The sequence below is a fragment of the Felis catus genome, chromosome X, assembly GCF_018350175.1.
Source record: "Felis catus isolate Fca126 chromosome X, F.catus_Fca126_mat1.0, whole genome shotgun sequence".
In the NCBI taxonomy this organism is placed as follows: Eukaryota; Metazoa; Chordata; class Mammalia; order Carnivora; family Felidae; genus Felis; species Felis catus.
In genome coordinates this window covers 84370312-84394358 of record NC_058386.1, presented here as the reverse complement: position 1 = coordinate 84394358, position 24047 = coordinate 84370312, and the positions used below count along the sequence as shown (strand labels likewise).

General features: G+C 36.8%; 1 protein-coding gene across 3 annotated transcripts in view; it reads right to left on the bottom strand.

Moving 5' to 3' along the window:
• IL1RAPL2 (interleukin 1 receptor accessory protein like 2) overlaps positions 1–24047 on the bottom strand; it is a 1211101-nt gene that overhangs the window by 1143437 nt on the left and 43617 nt on the right. For all 3 annotated transcript variants that reach the window (XM_045051172.1, XM_045051173.1, XM_045051174.1), the window contains one exon: positions 182–282. In XM_045051172.1, the coding sequence (XP_044907107.1) occupies positions 182–263 (82 nt within the window). In that variant the 5' untranslated portion in view covers positions 264–282. The remainder of the gene's footprint in view (positions 1–181; positions 283–24047) is intronic.

Sequence of the window (24047 nt, the reverse complement as noted above, 5' to 3'; positions counted from 1 at the left end):
CTAGTTCCCCAACATTTTCTCAGTGGTAGGCTAAAATCTCATTCTTATCTTGGCTACCTTCCAACATAGCTGGAGTTCAAGCATTTCTGTTTCAAGATATTCATAGTTAAAGGCACAGATGCTTTCTGGATGTCACAAAAACTACACATTTTTGATCAAATATAATTTGCAAGCAACTTACCAGAATTTCTCTTTGATACCATCCTCAAATTTGTGCTGACTACAGAAGAGACCACAAGGGCCAAAAGAAATGGTGGCTTCATTGTTCACTTTCTTCAGTAGCTGAAAAGTAAAAAAATAATATGAAATTGAATCACAGATCTTGGCATCAACAAACTAGCAGCTAAAATTTCACATATCTCAAGGACACATTACAGAAACAATGACATTCTAGTGACCTTTGTTTTTATTTTTATTCAAATGGAAGAAAACATGAATGCACACAGTTGAATCATGCCAAAGTTCCCTGCTTAAAAGTTTTCAATGGCTTCCCATTGGATTTGGAGTAAAATCTGAACTCCTTCCATTAGGCCATTAAGGGCGTAAAGGTGGGGCCCTGGCTACCTCTTTGATCTTATATGACAACACTCTCCTCCTTGTTGGTTATGCTCCAGCCATTATGAATATTTTATCTGTCCCTGGAATGTGTCAAGGTCATTTGCTTCTTGTAGTCTTTACAGTTTGTCTTCCTCCTAGTATACTTCACCCCACTCTTCACACAGTTGGTTCCTTAACATTCTATTGTCTTCAGTCACACAAAAACACTTTTTCCAACTACCTAAAGTCTCACTCTGTCATTCTCTGACTCACCTCCCTGCTGTTTTATTCATAAGACTGATCAGCACTTATAATTATTTTATTTATATCACAAGGGTTTTTACTCAACTTTGACAATATTTTAAAATTAACAATACTGAACTTTAAACAATTGTAATGAAACTGTTCCAAAGAGAAAAATAAGTGTAAAAAGTTTCAAATAGGATCGAGATCCTCTAACAATCAGAATATAAGCACCACAGAGGTATACTGGGTTTATCATAAACCCAAGACATAAATATGGCAAAGGGGACAATAAGAATGAAAGCACAGTGATCCCTAAAATAATGAGTGGAAGCAAATCTGAGTGGAAAAGCAAGAACACCCTCTGGATGTCATTTTAAAGATCCAGAATTCCATGTAAAGATTTGTTTCTTGAATAATTGGTTTGTACCTAAAGGTGCAGAACCTTACCCAGAATTTGAGAGTAACAGGATGATATCAAGCATCGAGTATTCCCAGTATTCACCTCAGAATTTATATCCACCTGATATCCTAAATTCAGAAAACTTGTAGAGTTTGGGGTCTGAGGCCACCTGTTCACTATCCAATGCAGCTAGTTCTTTATCATCCCATCTTCTCTCCATCAATAAACAAAGAAGACTGAGAAAGAGGAGAATGTCACCTTTTGATAACAAAGACAGGTTTTCCTTTCCCAGATGACATGCTGGACTTCTCCCATACTACTGGAACAGTGACAGAGAACTTTGAGGAAGGATGGTGTGTTGGAAATTTCAGATGACAAGAGGCCAGTACTAATCTCTACCAATCCCTATCACATACTAAATTTCTGGTCCCAAGAAGCATGGAATGGATTTGGCACATTACCAAAGATTCAAATTGGACTGGGTAGATGATTCTTGTCAGAGGCTTTACAGCACAGGATAAGATGAGTACACTTGAGAGAAAAGTGATATCATATCACTAGTTGAAGTTCTGAGGGAAGATTTAATCAAATTTTGAAAGAGACTTCATTGCCAAGAGGAAATGCTGGGGGGATCATCTCATCATCAGGCCTGTCACAACAACTAACTATTTATACAGAGCCTATAGATGGCTAGAAGGGCAATTATGGTCAACCAAGGAAAAGACACAGGCAATCAAAAGCATATTTTTTCCCTCTCCCTTGTCCCTAGTCATTTATCTCCCTATGCAACACCAATGGAGAAGGCACATGGCTGATGTGTGAAAATCTACCACACACCCTCCAAATTCCTAGCTACTGGAATGTCTCATCTGTTTAAAGAAAAAGGAAGAGACACTATTTGAATCAGATAGGAGCTTAGAACAAAGTCTTTAAAATCAGAATGAAACTCTGAAAACAGCTGAAAAGTTATATAATCAGACTGAAATGATTATCATTGTCACCATATCCCCGTGGAAAAAACAAAGTACAGTACAGTACAACAAATAGAAATCATTGGGAAAAACAATACTATTTCAGAGTTATACTTCACTGAGTTAAAACTCTTAATGAATCAGTTGCATTTATTAGCTTGGTTGTTTCTGCCCACACCTTGACCACTAGAATATTATATTCATGAAGATAGTCACCTAGTCATTATCCATTTTCAATGGATAAAAGAAGATCGTGTAGATATCATATCAAGGGTCTCATTAATACAAATAAATGGCAGCTTTCATGTTTTTATTCAAGTTACCCATTTGTTTGAAATAGAATATCTATTAACAAATATATGATTATTCAAATCCAAGATATGTGGTTTCCCCTGCTATAGTTGACACTGTTGTTACCCTACCCATATCCTCTTGGCCTACCCCAAAAGTCATTTGCAGAAGACTTCCTATGTTTCTCTCCCAGGGGGTGCTTTTCTATCTACAAAGTAAGTTGAACAGCAGGGGAGGCAGTCTGGAAGTTCCAAGTTGCTAACACCCCATGAGTTACTTTCAGTAATGGGAGTTAGTGAATAAACACTGCAACTCCCTCACCTGTTGGTATATTCCAGTAAAACTGAGTGGCAAACTGCTCATTAACACACTCTTTACTTGCTTTTTCTCCCTTCCAGTCTGACTTTCTCATTCCCTTGCAGTACTTTCTGGAATCACTTCCCAAATAAATTACCTATATCTAAATCCTTGTCTTTGGGTCTGCTTTTGGGAGACCCCAAACCAATACTGAAAAGACCATCATGAATTCCACAAAATCCTTTGTTTTACATAAAATTTATTTGTACAGTTTCTAGCTAAGTTTACATAGGCTCTGGACATTCAAAAGGTGGCTTATTATTCAAATTTTCCTAAACCACAGGCACATTCTAGCCCTTCTGTCCTGTCTCCTGGTTTAGAATATATGTTATTCCCAGTGACTTCAATAAGAACATTGGTTCATCTCTGATTTAAGTATTTCTGCTGTATTCACTCAGTTATCAACCCAACCTTGCCAGTGAGATATTAGAAGTCTGTCATGTTCTCCTTTACCTACAATTCATCCTGTCCATGATTGTACATTTCCTATTTCTGACTCTCAGTCATACAAACATCAGGGTAAACAACAGATTCACTTCCCATCCAACAATTTTGTTTTTCACTAAAGTACATGATCTATTCAATACTTTGTTATAAAATAGGCTTTGTTTTAGATGATTTTGCCCAACTGTAGGCCAATGTAAGTGTTTTGGGAAAGTTTAAGGTAGGCTATGCTAAGCTATGATGTTTGATAGGTTAGGTGTATTAAATGCACTTTCAACTTATGATATTTTCAACTTCTAATAGGTTGATATGTAATCCCACTGTAAGTCAAGGAAAATCTGTATTTTATTAAAATAGTAATTATAGGGGCGCCTGGGTGGCGCAGTCGGTTAAGCATCCGACTTTAGCCAGGTCACGATCTCGCGGTCCGTGAGTTCGAGCCCCGCGTCAGGCTCTGGGTTGATGGCTCAGAGCCTGGAGCCTGTTTCCGATTCTGTGTCTCCCTCTCTCTCTGCCCCTCCCCCGTTCATGCTCTGTCTCTCTCTGTCCCAAAAATAAATAAAAGTTGAAAACAAATTTTTAAAATAAAATAGTAATTATAATGTATTGGGCATTTTTGTGTGCCAAGCATTTCACTAAATTGCTATATGATATTTTATTCTATTAATGACCTTAGGGGTGTTATTATCCCATTTTACTATTCACAAAAGTGATACTTGTGACTTACACAAGGTCACATCAATAGTAAATTAAGGGAAAAAAAATGAATTTAGGTCCGTATGACTACAAATTCCAAGCTCTTAACCACTACTAAGCTATTTTTGCCCTAGGAGTTAGATGTTATGGAAGTCATAAACTAAGTCTAAGATTATAAAACATCGCTCCTTGCCTTCAGGAAGCTATAATCTAACTGTGGAGGTCCATGCATACTTGAGAGCTTAGTCAAGTGCAAGAGAGTGAAGAATGACCTGTATATGTTAAAAGCTAAGGGTGGGCGCCTGGGTGGCACAGTCAGTTAAGCGTCCGACTTCAGCTAGGTCACGATCTCGCCGGTCCGTGAGTTCGAGCCCCGTGTCAGGCTCTGGGTTGATGGCTCAGAGCCTGGAGCCTGTTTCCGGTTCTGTGTCTCCCTCTCTCTCTGCCCCTCCCCCGTTCATGCTCTGTCTCTCTCTGTCCCAAAAATAAATAAAGGTTGAAAAAAAATTAAAAAAAAAAAAAAAGAAGCTAAGGGAATATAGAGTAAGACAAGTATTTTGTAGCATGTTCAATAGGTGATGCAGATTTCCCATTGAAAGGGAAAATCTGCCAAACTGCCAATTCAGTCAAAAAGAAAGGCCAGTGTAACCAATCTCCTAGCTGTGTTCATCTGCAACAGAAATCGACCTTAAATATCATCACTGATCAAGGAATGTCTCAGAACTGTGACCACTAGGCTCCCAGCATACAGTCCCACACATCTGTTTAAATACTAAAAGTGTCAGAAACATCTCAGGTTATCCCATGGAAATCTTACACTGAAATTTAGGTTTATTACATTGTAACTTTTTTTTTCCTCTTGGTGATTTTACAACCAACTTACTGTTGTGTGGAGAAAATGTATAGGAGAAAGTATAATACTTTATATGATGGCAGTTATGCTGCTATTCAATTATTTCAAAATTACATTTTTTTCACAGAATTCTTCCCCCTACCATGGATATAAATATACAAGGGTTCTTACACCTGAAGTTCATATTCCCGAGGGCTTTGTGTTTACTGATTTCCTAAGGGTAGGATATAAAAATCCCAAAAGACCACACAAGGATTCTAAAGACTGAAGATGCTGGCACAATGGGTAATGAAGGCATTAATTTTCCTTTCCTTGAATTACCAATCCTGATATGAGTAGGGCCATATTTTCAAGACAGTTTTAAAAAATGTAATTGAACTAAATCATTTGACAGATAATTGTAATCATAATGTTATGCTCAAGTGTTTTTCAAGTCTAGTTTGTAAATTACCTTCTCCACTTACTCTTCTCCTCCTTAAAGTACCAGTATGCCAGGTTCCTGTTTCATGTTAATTCTTAAAAGTATCTGTATGGCATACTTCTAATTCTAGAAGGCAAAACAAGTTTAATTTATGAATATATTTTGACACAACTAAAAGACACTACTAGATATACCAGCTAGGTTGTAGAGAACACACATTCATTTCAATTTCTAATACAATAGTACCCCCTTATCCTCCGGGGATATGTTCTAAGACCTGAGTGGATGCCTAAAACCACAGATAGTGCCAAACCCTATATAGAATATGTTTTTTTTCCTATAGGACATACCCTATGATAAAGTTTAACTTATAAATTAGGCACAATAGGATATTACCATAATTAACAATAGAACAATTATAACAATATATTGTAATAAAAGTTATGCGATGTGATCACTTACTGTATTGTACCTTATTCTTTCAATGTATGATGTGAGATGATAAAATGCCTATGGGGTGAGATGAAGTGAGGTGATTTATATAGGGATTATGACATAATTTTAAGCTATTACTGATACTCTGATGATAGGTCAGAAAGAGGATCATCTGCTTCCAGACCATAGTTGACTAAGGATAACTGAAACTATAGAAAGTAAGACTGTCAATAAGAGGGGAACACTGTATCTTCTAATTCTACAGTCACCTACAATGAAGCATAATATTCATACAGAGATGGTCTTAAGGTCCTACTATATCTTCAATCAGAAAACAATAATATAATTGTATAATAATATAATATAAGTGCAATAATATAAATGATATTCTACTTAATAAGAATGGAAAGTTGGTTCTCAATTTGACTCAAACTTGGAAAATACCTCAATGATTATATAATCTAACCATCAACCAATCAAGAAATCCTTTTTACACTAACTCTATAGCTACCCTATCCTCAAGTACTTCCTACCATATGAAAACAAGTATGAAGTGGCAGCTAATTATTATTAGCTCTAATAGTTAGAAATGGAGATAGAGGGACGCCTGGGTGGCTCAGTCGGTTAAGCGTCCGACTTCAGCTCGGGTCACGATCTTGCGGTCCGTGAGTTCGAGCCCGGCGTCGGGCTCTGGGCTGATGGCTCAGAGCCTGGAACCTGCTTCAGATTCTGTGTCTCCCTCTCTCTCTGCCCCTCCCCCATTCATGCTCTGTCTCTCTCTGTCCCAAAAATAAATAAACGTTAAAAAATAAAAGAAATGGAGATAGAGACATGAGACCGAAACCAAGAGAACCAGAAATACAGAAGAAAACAGAGATAGCTAAAGATAGAGAGACAGATGGATAGGAAGCAGATGGAAAGAGAAAAAATACACACAGAGGAGAAATGGGGAGATAAAGCATACGGAAGCAGAGAGAGAAAAAGACAGAAATGGAGACACAAAAAGTTGACATGTTGAGAAAGAGGAGGAAACAAGAGAAAAGAAGAAGAATGATGGAGGAACTTCTGAGAGATAGCAGAAGAGAAAAAGAGGGCAAAAAGAGAAGCAAACATAAGAGAGAAAAATTGGTTGTAAGCAACTATAGAGATCCAGGAGCATAGCAAGAACTATCTCCCAAACTAGTCTATTTCTTGTGGTGATTATATAGCCTGCAGTTTTTGGTTTAGTATGTAATTCCCCAAATTTGAGTCTTCATTTCATAGCCTTCCTTGCAACTGCATATGGACAGGAAATTGCATTCTGACCACTAAGATGTAACAAGAAATGTCATGTACAAGAGGGAATAGTCTTTTTCAGGATTGCTCCAGTCAGCAAACCTAGAAGTAGTAGGTATAAGGTTTTATAAGCTGTTTAAACAAAAAGTCTTCACTCATTACTCATTTTTATGTGGTTTCTAAATCCCTCATTATCCAACTCTTTCTTCCTTCAATAAAAATGTCAAAATTTTTCTCAAAATATAATTTACACTTTCATACACTATATATGAGATTTTAAATTGGTACAGCATTTTGGAAGGCAAATTGCCAGGACATGACAAAATTTAAAGTGCTCAGGAATTCCTTTTCTAGTAACTTATACTACAGAAATTCAAATACATATGCACAGAAATATACGCATGTTCAAGGACAGTGAAGTATGTGTTATAATGGTCAAAATCTGGGAATAAAACAAATACCCCTCCAAAGAGGAGTGGTTGACACACTCAGATACCACCTCACGCCAGTCAGAGTGGCTAAAATGAACAAATCAGGAGACTATAGATGGTGGCAAGGATGTGCAGAAACGGGAACCCTCTTGCACTGCTGGTGGGAATGCAAACTGGTGCAGCTGCTCTGGAAAACAGTGTGGAGGTTCCTCAAAAAATTAAAAATAGATCTACCCTATGACCCAACAATAGCACTGCTAGGAATTTATCCAAGGGATACAGGAGTACTGATGCGTAGGGGCACTTGTACCCCAATGTTTATAGCAGCACTCTCAACAATAGCCAAATTATGGAAAGAGCCTAAATGTCCATCAATTGATGAATGGATAAAGAAATTGTGGTTTATATACACAATGGAATACTATGAGGCAATGAGAAAGAATGAAATATGGCCTTTTGTAGCCACATGGATGGAACTGGAGAGTGTTATGCTAAGCAAAATAAGTCATACAGAGAAAGACAGATACCATATGTTTTCACTCTTATGTGGATCCTGAGAAACTTAACAGAAGTCCATGGGGGAGGGGAAGAAAAAAAAGTGGTTAGAGAGGGAGGGAGCCAAAGCATAAGAGACTCTTAAAAACTGAGAACAAACTGAGGGTTGATGGGGGGTGGGAGGGTGGGAAGGGTGGGTGATGGGTATTGAGGAGGGCACCTTTTGGGATGAGCACTGGGTGTTGTATGGAAACCAATTTGACAATAAATTTCATATTAAAAAAAAAGAAAACAAAGAGGAGTAGTTGAATAAAGTATGGTATATGCATACTATGGAATACTTTATAGCTATTAAAGAGACTGAAGAATTGTGCATAGATGAGTATAACTATAAAATGTATGGAAAATAAACATGATCCCATATATAATGGAAAAATCTATGTATGTATATATATGCATGTGTGTATGGAAATTTATAGAAAAAGTTAATGTAGGGAGGGGAGTAGGAAAATGTCTAATGTTGAAGGGCAAATTTCATTCTTTATTTAGTCATGATAGTCATTACTTCTTTTCTCCAAAATTTATATCTCTTTGCCTTCATGTATACGACAGTATTGCATGTCCTGGCCCCATTGTGATTGATGGAGCATATGACTGATTCTGGCCAATTACTGGTAAACAAAAGTTATTGCTCACACTTGTGTTTCACTTTCAGGTCAGAACATTTATTTGTCAGTGTGCTTTCTACAACTATCTTTTCCTCTGCCATAGTGAAATGGTAATGCTCAAAATAGTGGTTGCTCCATCAGTCTGGGTGATAAAATGAGAAATTTTGGAGCAGAGCTCCCAGCTGACATGTTACATAAGTCAGAAATAAAACTTTGCTGTTATACGCCACCAAGATTTGGGGATAGTTACAACAGCATAATCTAAATATTTCTGACTGATACAATTGAAATACTTAAAATTTACATTGAGGTAAATATACATTATGGGTACATTATAAAAATATAATGCCTAGAACAGCACACAATATTCTGTACATGGACAACACAAAATATAATGAGACATAATATTGTGTGTCATGATCTAGATTCAATATACTCATTAGAATGCAACCAGTTAAAGGGCAGAAACTATGATTTATTCTTTTTTGCATCCTGAGCACCAGTGACTAGAACACAGTAGGCATACAACCCATTCTTCTTGAATTTTGTACTAAGTTACTTTTACCTTAACTTGTAGTTTTATATTAATCCCTATTAAATGTCAATATATTAGTTTTAGTCTACTCAAAATCAGTTCAAATCATATTCATTTTTATTTACTCTCTCATCTATCTTTGTGTCACTTGAACATTTCATAAGCTTGTTCTTTTTGCCCTCAATTAAGTCAATAATAGCAAATTCCGAATAAAGACACAGAACAGAGACCTATAGACCACCACTATAGACCTCTCTACATGTTGGCATTGATCATTAATCTTACTGACCAGCTGGGCATGAATTCACTTAACTGTACTAGAATCCATTTAACTGGCCCATATTTGGATATTTATCATGGGAGATTACTCATTTGATAAACCAAGATTTCATATATTAGTGTAATAACTCTACCAAAATATAACAGATTTATTTAGCCTGACTTGATTCTAAGATCCATTAATTTATGCATTTGATGAATTTATTGTGTGCCAACAACAGGGATACAAATGGGAACATAATAAGTATGGTATCTTCTATGTAATCACAGTCTAGTAGAAGAGAAAACAAGCAGGTAATAATGAATTGTTTTAAATGTAATGAGAAGAGAGATACAGAGTGTTTTGAGGGCAGTAAGTGGAGAAATTAAATGCACATTTAGGAAAAAGAGAAGGCTTTCTGGGGAAAGTGACTTCTAAACTTAAACTGAGAACATGAAAGGAAAGATTGTTCTCAGAGAGCCTGGAACATTCACAGAACTGAAATGAGTTCAATGCAGCAGAACCATAGAGTGTTGGATATATAGATAAGAGAGAGTTGATACAGGAGAAGTAAGCAAGGGTCAGATCATGTAGAGATTAAGTTGCCTATAGTACATCTAAGTATGGATGTTCAGTGGGAAATTGGAGATACTGATAGGAATGAAGGAAAGGGACTTGGGGATATATATTTCGTAGTTTCAAGAATAAAGATGCCACAGGGTCACCAAATTACCTAAGGATAGAGGCAAAATAAAAAAGTGGCTAAGGGTAGATTCCTGAGAAACACCAACACTTAAAAGATGAGCTGGTTCGGAGAAGTCTTCAAAAGTGACTGAGAAAAAAAAAGTAACAAGACAGATACCAGGAAAACCAGGACAAAAGCCAAGAGAACAACATATTTCAAGAATGACAACTATGTTAAATGCTACTGGGTGGGTAATCAAGTGAGTCAAAAACTAAAAAGTGTACTTTATATGTAGCCAAGGAAAGGCTGCTAGTCAAGAGAAGACTGCCAAAAACAAATCAGTGGAATATCAGGGCTAGAACCAGACTGTATAAACTGAAGAGTAAATTGAAGGTAAGGAAGTAAAACAGTGAGTGAGTAGAGACAACTATCACAAAGATTAGCTGTGATAGGAAAGAGTGAGTGAGATACAGTAAATTTACAGCATAGGGCCAGAGGATTTTTAAAAGTACACTGCTATTTTTCTCATGATTAGACTGAGGTTATAAGTTTTGGGGGAATACCAGAATAGTTTTTATCTTTGGTGAGTAAGAGAGATTTGAGCAAGCTTTAAATGCTGAGGGAAAGGAGCAAGACAACAGGAAATAGCTGAAGAAAAAGACAACACATGGTTAATTTACACAGCAAAAACCCTAAAGAAATACATGGATAAGAAAAAGTTTCTGAACCGCAAATGGAAATATGTGCCATACACAGGAGGATTTTTTTTTTTTTGATCTTCAGTTAGAAATGGAAGGAAGGCAGAAATGATAGGTGAAGGTATAGGTAAGTTTGTAGATTTCCTGGTGGGAAGTTGCCATCTTGTGGCTTCTACATTCTCTGTGAAACAGCTGGCAAGTTTATCTAAAGAGAGGGTCAGGTAGGAGGATTGAGGAAGCCTGTACCTTTTCAAAAGTTAAACAGTTCACTCTAGCATTGGATGTTAAATTCACTAATTTACGTTTCTGGAGCCCAAGGTTTTGTTTTTGATTTTAACTAACACGTTTGACTATACCTAATATTCTTGTACTTTCATTGTTTCTATGACTTCATGTAAAAAGATTTTCATAAGAATTGAGTGGAAGCAGTTACAAGGGCACCTTCCAAGGTGACCAACACACCAATTAACTTTTTCTAATCACATTAATTCTTATACATTCTTTTTGCCATACTACAGTTAATTGAGGTTTTGTGGTATTTTAAGAAATAATTTAACCTCATTACCCTTGTGTAAAATACAAGGAAACTGAGAGTTAGTGAGGTAAGTAACTTTCACTATTACAAGAAGCCAGTTGCAGGCAGAGTAAGTAATTCATATTTGTAAAATATCTTTCTTGTCTATCAGAAACAGCAGTGACTGTTGACTGTTAATAGATAAATAAATAGACAAATAGACAGGAAATGGAGTTAAACTCCTTGAAATAGTCAGCATAAAGGGCACTGTATATAAGTGCCAAGTAATAAAAAAAAAAACATGGTGCTGTCAGAAAGAACAGTTATATTAATGAACTTTCCTCTAATAGTGCAATGCATCTAATTGCGCTTCTATGTTTAAATGACAGTACCTAGTTCTAAAATCTTGTTTCCTATATTTTTAATTATAAAAGGATGATGAAACATTGTGTCCCATGAGCAAGTATAAAATAATGTATTTTTGTCATATTAAGTGAGCTGTACAACAGGGTCTCTTTTTTGAGTGATGCACCTTTACCTGGGTTATTGACTAATGTGAACTAGCCTTTTGACTTTTGTCAATGTAGCCTTTTGGGCCCCAATTTTATTTATTAGCTGTATGGCCTTAGCCTAATTACCTATACACTTTCACCTTCCATTCATTTACTCATCTGAAAAAGGTGGTAATAGTAAGACTTTATAAGGCTAACTCTCTATGTGTGTATGTGCACACACTCAGGCACCCCATACTACATATTATTAATACATACACACACACACACACACACACACACACACACACACCCTAGAAGGAAATGTACTTAATTTTTACATTATATTTCAGTAGTGCAATTATAGAGAATGTTATATTCATCATTATCAGTATCATCCCTAAAAACATTTTTATTTATTTATTTATTTATTTATTTATTTATTTACTAATTATTTTAGAGAGAGAACAAGAGAGCACTTGTGAGTGGAGGAGAGTAGCAGAGTGGGAGAGCTAGAGAATCTCAAATAGGCCCCATGCTCAATATGCAGCCCGATGCAGGGCTCAATCCCATGACCCTGGGACCATAACGTGAGCCAAAATCAAGAGTCAGCTGCTCAACCAAATGAGGCACTCCAGTGCCCCTAAAAACAGACACTTAAAATAAATATGTATTTTGGGGGCACCTGGATGGCTCAGGTGGTAAGCATCGGGCTCTTGATTTTCTAAGTTTGATCCTCACATTGAACTCTGCAATGACAGTGCAGAGCCTACTTGGGTTCTCTCTCTCTCCTGCTCTCTCTGCTCCTTTCCCATTCACACACTGCTCTCTCCATCTCAAAATAAATAAACTTTAAAAATAATTTAAAAATAATAAAATAAATATGTATTTTTAAATCAGATGAACAAATTTGGGACATCACTGAACACAGAGGGTGTGAAATGATTACAAGGGAATACTATGAAAAATCCTATGCCAAAAAATTAGATAACTTAGATGAAAGGACCAAATTTGTAGAAAGATACAAACTACTGAAGATGACCAAGAAAAAATAATACTCTGAACAGACCCATAACAAGTAAGAGATTGAATTAATAGTCAAAAAAAAAAAAAAAAACCAGAAAGACTACCCCAGGCCTAGATAGCTTCACTGGTGAATTCTACCAAACATTTAAAGAAGAATTAATATCAATTCCTCAAAAACTCTCTCAAAAAATATAAAAGGAGAGAATATTTCCCAACACTTTCTATTAGGTCAGTAATACCCTGATACCAACATCAGGAAAAGACATCACATAAAAAGAAAACTACAGACTGAATCTTTTAACAACATAAACCAAAAAGTCTCAAAAAAATACAGAGAACAAACTGAGGATGTATGGGAGTGTGGGGGAGAGAGGAAAATGGGTGATGAGCATTGAGAAGGGCACTTGTTAGAATGAGCACTGGGTGTTGTATGTAAGTGATGAACCATGGAATTCAACCGTGGGGAAAAAACCAAGAGCACACTTTACACACTGTATGTTAGCCAATTTGACAATAAATTTTATTTAAAAAATAAAAATAAATAAGAAAACTGACAAATTGAATTGTGCAACATATAAAACAGGTTATACCTAATGGCAAACTATGATTTATCCTAGGAATGCAAACTTGGTTTAACATCTACAAATAAATCCATGTAATACACCATCTCAATAAAGAAAATTAATCACATAATCATTTCAATAGAAGCAGAAAAAGCATTTCAAAAAATCCAACATCCTTTCTCCTTGGTTTGATAAAGGCTATCCACGAAAAAACTCATAGGTAACATTATACTTAATGATGACATACTGAAGTCTTTCCCCTTAAGATCAAAAACAAGGATGTCTGCTGTTACCACTTTTATTCAACATTATACTGGAGATTATAGACAGGCAATAAGGCAAGAAAATTAATAACAGGTATCCAGATTCAAGGAAAAAATAAAACTATGTCAGTTTGCAGATGACATTATCATGTATATAAAAAATCCTGAGGCATCAGATCAAGATAGTGTGGTACTGATATAAGGGTAACATGAAGATCCATGGACAGAATCAAGAGTTCAGAGCATAATTTTTGATCAATTGATTTTCAACAAGGCTACCAAGACCATTCAGTGAAAATGGCCTTTTCAACAAGTAGTACAAGAACAACTGGATAGCTACATCCAGAAGAATTTAGGCCTCTATCTTACATCACATACAAAAATTAACTCAAAATGGATCATAGGCCTAAATGTAAGAGCTAAGATAGTATAATACTTAGCATAAAATATAGGAATAAATCTTTGTGACTTTGGTTTAGGCAAAAAATCTTAGACATGACATTAAAAGTACAAGCATCATATCTGCAGCAACGTGGATGGAACTTGAAGGTATGTTGAGTGAAATAAGTCAGTAAGAGAAAGACAGATACCATATGTTTTCACTCATATGTGGAACTTGAGAAACTTAACAGAAGACCATGGGGGGAAGGGAATGGAAAAAATAGTTACAAACAGAGAGGTAGGGAGGCAAACCATAAGAGATGCTTAAATACAGAGAACAAACTGAGGGTTGATGTGGGGGGAGAGGAGAAAGTGGGTGATGGGCATTGAGGAGGGCACTTTTTGGGATGAGCAGTGGGTGTTGTATGTAACTGATGAATCACGGGAATCTACCCCCAAAACCAAGAGCACACTGTATACACTGTATGTTAGCCAACCTGACAATATATTTAAAAAATTAAAAATAATTTAAAAAAGTACAAGCATCAAAAAATAGATAAATTGAAGGGGTGCCTGGGTGGCTCAGTTAGTCAAGCAAAGGACTTCAGCTCAGGTCATGATGTCACAGTTTGTAGGTTTAAGCCCTGCGTCAGGCTCTGTGCTGACAGCTCAGAGCCTGTTCGGATTCTGTTCCTCCCTCTTTCTCTGCTCTTCCCCAACTTGAGCTCTGTATCTCTCTCAAAAATAAACATTAGAAAAAATTTTTAAAAAGTAGATAAATTGAATTCCCTGAAAATGAAAGACTATATGCTACAAATCATACTATCAAGAAAATAAAAAGACAACCCATTGCGTGAGAGAAAATACTTGTAAATCACATATCTGATAAGGGAATTATATCTAGGATAAATAAAGAACTCTTACAACTCAACAATAAAAATATAAATAATCCAATTAAAAAGTCATAAAGTATTTGAATAGACATTTATTCAAATGGGTAGGTATACAAATAGCCAATAACCACATGAAAAGATGCTCAACATCATTGGCCATTAAAAAATGAAAATCACAGGAGCTGAAAAACGCTTTAAACGAAATGCATAACAAAATGGAAACCACCACAGCTCGGCTTGAAGAGGCAGAGGAGAGAATAGGTGAACTAGAAGATAAAGTTATGGAAAAAGAGGAAGCTGAGAAAAAGAGAGATAAAAAAATCCAGGAGTATGAGGGGAAAATTAGAGAACTAAGTGATACACTAAAAAGAAATAATATACGCATAATTGGTATCCCAGAGGAGGAAGAGAGAGGGAAAGGTGCTGAAGGGGTACTTGAAGAAATAATAGCTGAGAACTTCCCTGAACTGGGGAAGGAAAAAGGCATTGAAATCCAAGAGGAACAGAGAACTCCCTTCAGACGTAACTTGAATCAATCTTCTGCACGACATATCATAGTGAAACTGGCAAAATACAAGGATAAAGAGAAAATTATGAAAGCAGCAAGGGGTAAACGTGCCCTCACATATAAAGGGAGACCTATAAGACTCGTGACTGATCTCTCTTTTGAAACTTGGCAGGCCAGAAAGAATTAGCACGAGATTTTCAGGGTGCTAGACAGAAAAAATATGCAGCCAAGAATCCTTTATCCAGCAAGTCTGTCATTTAGAATAGAAGGAGAGATAAAGGTCTTCCCAAACAAACAAAAACTGAAGGAATTTGTCACCACTAAACCAGCCCTACAAGAGATCCTAAGGGGGATCCTGTGAGACAAAGTACCAGAGACATCACTACAAGCATAAAACATACAGACATCACAATGACTCTAAACCCGTATCTTTCTATAACAACACTGAATGTAAATGGATTAAATGCGCCAACCAAAAGACATAGGGTATCAGAATGGATAAAAACACAAGACCCATCTATTTGCTGTCTACAAGAGACTCATTTTAGACCTGAGGACACCTTTAGATTGAGAGTGAGGGGATGGAGAACTATTTATCATGCGAATGGAAGCCAAAAGAAAGCTGGAGTAGCCATACTTATATCAGACAAACTAGACTTTAAATTAAAGGCTGTAACAAGAGATGAAGAAGGACATCATATAATAGTTACAGGGTCTATCCATCAGGAAGAGCTAACAATTATAAATGTCTATGTGCCGAATACCGGAGCCCCCAAATATATAAAACAATTACTCATAAACATAAGCAACCTTATTGATAAGAATGTGGTAATTGCAGGGGACTTTAACACCCCACTTACAGAAATGGACAGATCATCTAGACACACGGTCAATAAAGACACAAGGGCCCTGAATGAGACATTGGATCAGATGGACTTGACAAATATATTTAGAACTCTACATCCCAAAGCAACAGAATATACTTTCTTCTCGAGTGCACATGGAACATTCTCCAAGATAGATCATATACTGGGTCACAAAAAGCCCTTCATAAGTTTACAAGAATTGAAATTATACCATGCATACTTTCAGACCACAATGCTATGAAGCGTGAAATCAACCACAGAAAAAAGTCTGGAAAACCTCCAAAAGCAGGGAGGTTACAGAACACCCTACTAACGAATGAGTGGGTCAACCAGGCAATTAGAGAAGAAATGAAAAAATATATGGAAACAAACGAAAATGAAAATACAACAATCCAAACGCTTTGGGACGCAGCGAAGGCAGTCCTGAGAGGAGAATACATTGCAATCCAGGCCTATCTCAAGAAACAAGAAAAATCCCAAATACAAAATCTAACAGCACACCTAAAGGAACTAGAAGCAGAACAGCAAAGGCAGCCTAAACCCAGCAGAAGAAGAGAAGTAATAAAGATCAGAGCAGAAATAAACAATATAGAATCTAAAAAAACTGTAGAGCAGATCAACGAAACCAAGAGTTGGTTTTTTGAAAAAACTAACAAAATTGACAAACCTCTAGCCAGGCTTCTCAAAAAGAAAAGGGAGATGACCCAAATAGATAAAATCATGAATGAAAATGGAATTATGACAACCAATCCCTCAGAGATACAAACAATTATCAGGGAATACTATGAAAAATTATATGCCAACAAATTGGACAACCTGGAAGAAATGGACAAATTCCTGAACACCCACACTCTTCCAAATCTCAATCAGGAGGAAATAGAAAGCTTGAACAGACCCATAACCAGCGAAGAAACTGAATTGGTTATCAAAAATCTCCCAACAAATAAGAGTCCAGGACCAGATGGCTTCCCAGGGGAGTTCTACCAGACGTTTAAAGCAGAGATAATACCTATCTTTCTCAAGCTATTCCAAGAAATAGAAAGGGAAGGAAAACTTCCAGACTCATTCTATGAAGCCAGCATTACTTTGATTCCTAAACCAGACAGAGACCCAGTAAAAAAAGAGAACTACAGGCCAATATCCCTGATGAATATGGATGCAAAAATTCCCAATAAGATACTAGCAAATCGAATTCAACGGCATATAAAAAGAATTATTCACCATGATCAAGTGGGATTCATTCCTGGGATGCAGGGCTGGTTCAACATTCGCAAATCAATCAAGGTAATACATCACATTAACAAAAAAAAAAAGAGAAGAACCATATGATCCTGTCAATCGATGCAGAAAAGGCCTTTGACAAAATCCAGCACCCTTTCTTAATAAAAACCCTTGAGAAAGTCGGGATAGAAGGAACATACTTAAAGATCATAAAAGCCATTTATGAAACGCCCACAGCTAACATCATCCTCAACGGGGAAAAACTGAGAGCTTTCTCCCTGAGATCAGGAACACGACAGGGATGCCCACTCTCACCGCTGTTGTTTAACATAGTGCTGGAAGTTCTAGCATCAGCAATCAAACAACAAAAGGAAATCAAAGGCATCAAAATTGGCAAAGATGAAGTCAAGCTTTCGCTTTTTGCAGATGACATGATATTATACATGGAAAATCCGATAGACTCCACCAAAAGTCTGCTAGAACTGATACAGGAATTCAGCAAAGTTGCAGGATACAAAATCAATGTACAGAAATCAGTTGCATTCTTATACACTAACAATGAAGCAACAGAAAGACAAATAAAGAAACTGATCCCATTCACAATTGCACCAAGAAGCATAAAATACCTAGGAATAAATCTAACCAAAGATGTAAAGGATCTGTATGCTGAAAACTATAGAAAGCTTATAAAGGTAATTGAAGAAGATTTAAAGAAATGGAAAGACATTCCCTGCTCATGGATTGGAAAAATAAATATTGTCAAAATGTCAATACTACCCAAAGCTATCTACACATTCAATGCAATCCCAATTAAAATTGCACCAGCATTCTTCTCGAAACTAGAACAAGCAATCCTAAAATTCATATGGAACCACAAAAGGCCCCGAATACCCAAAGTAATTTTGAAGAAGAAGACCAAAGCAGGAGACATCACAATCCCAGACTTTAGCCTCTACTACAAAGCTGTCATCATCAAGACAGCATGGTATTGGCACAAAAACAGACACACAGACCAATGGAATAGAATAGAAACCCCAGCACTAGACCCACAAATGTATGGCCAACTCATCTTTGACAAAGCAGGAAAGAACATCCAATGGAAAAAAGACAGCCTCTTTAACAAATGGTGCTGGGAGAACTGGACAGCAACATGCAGAAGGTTGAAACTAGACCACTTTCTCACACCATTCACAAAAATAAACTCAAAATGGATAAAGGACCTAAATGTGAGACAGGAAACCATCAAAACCTTAGAGGAGAAAGCAGGAAAAGACCTCTCTGACCTCAGCCGTAGCAATCTCTTACTCGACACATCCCCAAAGGCAAGGGAATTAAAAGCAAAAATGAATTACTGGGACCTTATGAAGATAAAAAGCTTCTGCACAGCAAAGGAAACAACCAACAAAACTAAAAGGCAACCAACGGAATGGGAAAAGATATTCGCAAATGACATATCGGACAAAGGGCTAGTATCCAAAATCTATACAGAGCTCACCAAACTCCACACCCAAAAAACAAATAACCCACTGAAGAAATGGACAGAAAACATGAATAGACACTTCTCTAAAGAAGACATGCGGATGGCCAACAGGCACATGAAAAGATGTTCAACGTCGCTCCTTATCAGGGAAATACAAATCAAAACCACACTCAGGTATCACCTCACGCCAGTCAGAGTGGCCAAAATGAACAAATCAGGAGACTATAGATGCTGGAGAGGATGTGGAGAAATGGGAACCCTCTTGCACTGTTGGTGGGAATGCAAATTGGTGCAGCCGCTCTGGAAAGCAGTGTGGAGGTTCCTCAGAAAATTAAAAATAGACCTACCCTATGACCCAGCAATAGCACTGCTAGGAATTTATCCAAGGGATACAGGAGTACTGATGCATAGGGCCACTTGTACCCCAATGTTCATAGCAGCACTCTCAACAATAGCCAAATTATGGAAAGAGCCTAAATGTCCATCAACTGATGAATGGATAAAGAAATTGTGGTTTATATACACAATGGAGTACTACGTGGCAATGAGAAAAAATGAAATATGGCCTTTTGTAGCAACGTGGATCGAACTGGAGATTGTGATGCTAAGTGAAATAAGCCATACAGAGAAAGACAGATACCATATGGTTTCACTCTTATGTGGATCCTGAGAATCTTAACAGGAACCCATGGGGGAGGGGAAGGAAAAAAAAAAAAGAGGTTAGAGTGGGAGAGAGCCAAAGCATAAGAGACTCTTAAAAACTGAGAACAAACTGAGGGTTGATGGGGGGTGGGAGGGAGGAGAGGGTGGGTGATGGGTATTGAGGAGGGCACCTTTTGGGTTGAGCACTGGGTGTTGTGTGGAAACCAATTTGTCAATAAATTTCATATATATAAAAAAAAACAAAAAACAATAATAAATGAAAATCACAATGAGATACCACTTCTTACCCACTAGGATGCCTATAATAAAAGATATAACAACAAGTTTTGGTGAGAATGTAAAAAAAAAAAAAAAATGAAGCCTGCATACACTGGTGGTGGTAATGTAACATGGTACAACTGCTTTGGAAAACATTTTGGCAGTTCCTTAAAAGGTTAAACATAGAATCACCATATTATCCAGAAATTTTATTTCTAAGTATATTCTTAAAACAATTGAAAATATATATCCACACACAAAAAATATACAAGAATGTTTATATCATTATTACTCGTAATAGCCAAAAAGTAAAAATAATTCAAATGTCTATCAACTGTGGAATGGATAAATAAAATGTGGTATACAATGTAATCTTATTAGACAATGAAAAGGAATGAAGTAATGATAATGTGTTACAGTTTAGATGAATGTTGGAAATATTCTAAGTGAAAGAAGACAGTCACAGGAAACCACACATTGAATAATTCCATTTATATGAAATGTCCAGAATAGGCAAATTCATAGGCACATAAAGCAGGTTGGAAGTTTCAAGGGATAAGATAGTGGTAATAGTTGTACAACTCTGAATATACTACATACTATGAAATTATATACTTTAAATCAATGAAATATATAGCATATAAATCATATTTCTTTTTTTTCAATACATGAAGTTTATTGTCAAATTGGTTTCCATACAACACCCAGTGCTCATCCCAACATGTGCTCTCCTCAATATCCATCACCCACCCCCTATTAACCCTCAGTTTCTTCTCAGTTTTTAAGAGTCTCTTATGTTTTGGCTTCCTCCCTCTCTAACCTTTTTTTTTCCTTCCCCTCTCCCATGGTCTTTTGTTAAGTTTCTCAGGATCCACATAAGAGTGAAAACATATGGTATCTATCTTTCTCTGTATGACTTATTTCACTTAACATAACACTCTCCAGACATCAGGTCTGATCATCTGCTGTTAAACTGGAAACATGCATTCATGTTTTTAAGACTAATTGAAGTCAGTATTTCCCTCAATAAAATTAAAATCAGCTCTCCACTGCCCAACCCAGTTCTGCATGCAAGGAATTGTCTCAACAGATAGCTACAAAACACCACAACTGGAATAATCAAAGATTCAATAAGAAATAATGTGGTCCAACTGAGCTTAGCAAATTGCATTACCTTTAAAGCAACAAACTGGCAGGAACTGATAATTCATCTGCAATTAAAAGAGCGCTTTATTTTTTACTGAGTTATAGCCTAAAGACACGCTTTATAGATAGAAAAGTTGGCAAGATTTTTATTGAGCATACTGATCTATACTCCCTAACAAATTTCTCTATTCTCTAACTAAACTTTAATAAAGGAGCTAAATTCTGGGCATATATTGCTACCCAGTGTATATCTATATAGAGATATTTTTCATAAGAAATTTATTAATCCTTCAAATATTTTCAACTTTATATTTTATATTCAATTGGGCCTACCAAAGGACTGTTTGGACGTTGGTAAATCAGAAATAAACCATTTGAATTACTAACTTTGAGGTCAATTACAGGATTATGCCAGAGGGTCATAAATTCCACCTCCACACATATATACATGCTCATGCACACATGCTCATGCACATACCCACAAAAGACAACCACAATCTAACTATCCCTTAATTTAATTCACTTAATACTGAAAATCAACAATATGTTCTTCACAAACACTGAGGATACAGTATTTTGAGGAAGACAGTCATGATCCTTGTCCTCATGAAGCTAACATTCTATTGAAAGAAACTGACATCTTAAACAATTAATTACAATTATAGAAAGCATGAAAAAGAGATATGCATGGTGCTCAGAGCTCTAGTATAGTATGTGGTGGTCAAAGAAGTCTTGCTTGAAGAAATTACACTTGATATGAGCTTTGAAGAATGGGTAAGGTTTAACTAGGCAAAGGAACAATGTTCCAGCTACAGGGAATAAGATAGCAAGGGCTGGATTAGAATGGTCTGATTCAGAAACTAAAGACAGATCGATGTAATTGGAGCAGAGAATGTATATAGAAGAGTGGTAGGAGAGAAAGTCATAAGAAGTAAGCAGGAGGCAAAATCTGCGGAGTATCATAGGCCTTGGTAAGGAATTTGGACCTTATCCTTAGTGCAGTGGGAACCAAAGGTTTAAGGAAGTGAGATGATCTGACTTACCATTTTGGAACAGATCACTCTAGCTGCTAAGAATGGATTAAAATCAGAAGCAGGGGGCGCCTGGGTGGCGCAGTCGGTTAAGCGTCCGACTTCAGCCAGGTCAGGATCTCGCGGTCCGGGAGTTCGAGCCCCGCATCAGGCTCTGGGCTGATGGCTCAGAGCCTGGAGCCTGTTTCCGATTCTGTGTCTCCCTCTCTCTCTGCCCCTCCCCCGTTCATGCTCTGTCTCTCTCTGTCCCAAAAATAAATAAAAACGTTGAAAAATCAGAAGCAGAGTTAGTTGGGTAGCATTCTCAAAAACCGGTATCATTTTTCAAATGATGGACATTAAGAAAATGATGAAAAAACTTTGCTGAAGCAGTATGAAAGTAGCTTAAAACATACAAAAATGGTAGCAAAAAAAGTGGTAGTCAAAAAGTGGCACTTTCTTACTTGCTTGATCTTCCAGAAGCCACAGATTCACTTTGCCTAGTTTTAGATCCTGGCTACCCCTCTGATTGGAGTGGGAAAAAATGAATGCAGGGAGATGAGTTTGGACATTTCTCTCATCTGACTTCCAAATAAATTCTCTGAGACCTACCATTGTTTCCTTCACTATTTTTTTCTCATTCTCTGGGGACCATAGTTGTTTGTTTGTTTGTTTGTTTTTCACAAAAATACAGATGTATTTCTTATGTGAAACAGGTTTGTTACTTGACTTGTCTATCTGCTTTGGGGAACTCCAGAAGGCATGGATCTATTTTTGTGGCTCGATTTGTACATATTCCTCTGGACACTATGGGGAATGTGAGTATCTAGGAAATGTTGTCAAGCTTCCTACATACGTGAGTTTGAATGCTGCAGGCAGAAAGTTATAGGCTATTGCTCATATCTTTAGGAAGCGTAACTGGTTACTCTGATCCAAGGTATTGTTAATGCCTTAAACAGTAATACCTAATACTTTGTATAGAAATTCAAAGTTTAAAGCAAAGTATTTAATATCTTGCTTCTCTGAAAAAAATAGAAAGAGTATGACCTTGTATAATGTCACACAGTCTCCTTTGGGTTGGAAGAGCAAAATCAGTCATTCTAAGAGGAAAAGAAGAAAACAAATATATACTGAACACTATTATGTGTAATATACCATACCAGGTACTTTACTTTATATGTGTGTTGTGCAGTATAACTGTACAATCTGCAGTCAGATTGCTTCAGTATAAGTCCTGCCTGTGTCATTTGTTAGCTGTAGGCTCTGGGCAAGTTATTTAATCTGTTTGCATCTCATACATTTTCATCTGTAAATGAGATAACAACAATAACTTTTTCTTCTAGGTACTGTTACATAAGTCACTTCCTAAGCATAAAGCATTTAGAATCACACCTGGTAGGGCACCTGGGTGGCTCAGTAGATTAAACCTCTGACTTTTTCTTAGGTCATGATCTCATTGTTTCATTTGTAGGTTCCAGACCCACACTGGGCTCTGCTTTGTCATTGTGGAGACTGCTTGGGATTCTCTCTCTCACCCTCTCTCTCTGACCCTCCCCAACTTGCACTTTCTCTCTCAAAATAAATGAATAAACTGAAGAAAAAAATAAGAATCAAACCTGCTATATAGTAAATAGTCAATAAATATTAATTGCCATCATCCTCATCATCTAAATCTCATAAGAGTAGTGTTGAGCAAAATATTACTGCCTATTTACAGATAAGTATACTGGGACCCAAAGTATCAAATTTAATCAAATTGCCCCCAAGATCACATAGCTAAATAGTGGTAGAGGTAAGATTCAAAATCAGTCTTTTGGACTCCAAACCCATGTCCTTTCCACTTTATCATGCCATTAAGAGTACCAGGAACCCTGGGTGAGATTTCAGCTATTGCTGAAACACTAAGAGCAACCTACCCTCTCAGGTTCTAGGTAAGGGGCTGGTACAGGGAAAGGCCTACATTTCCTGATTGGTTCTCCATGCTCTAACTGTATCTATTTCCCTCTGTGATTCTGCCCATTCTTTTCAAGGCTGAGTACGCTTTAATTGTATTCTTTACTTATACAC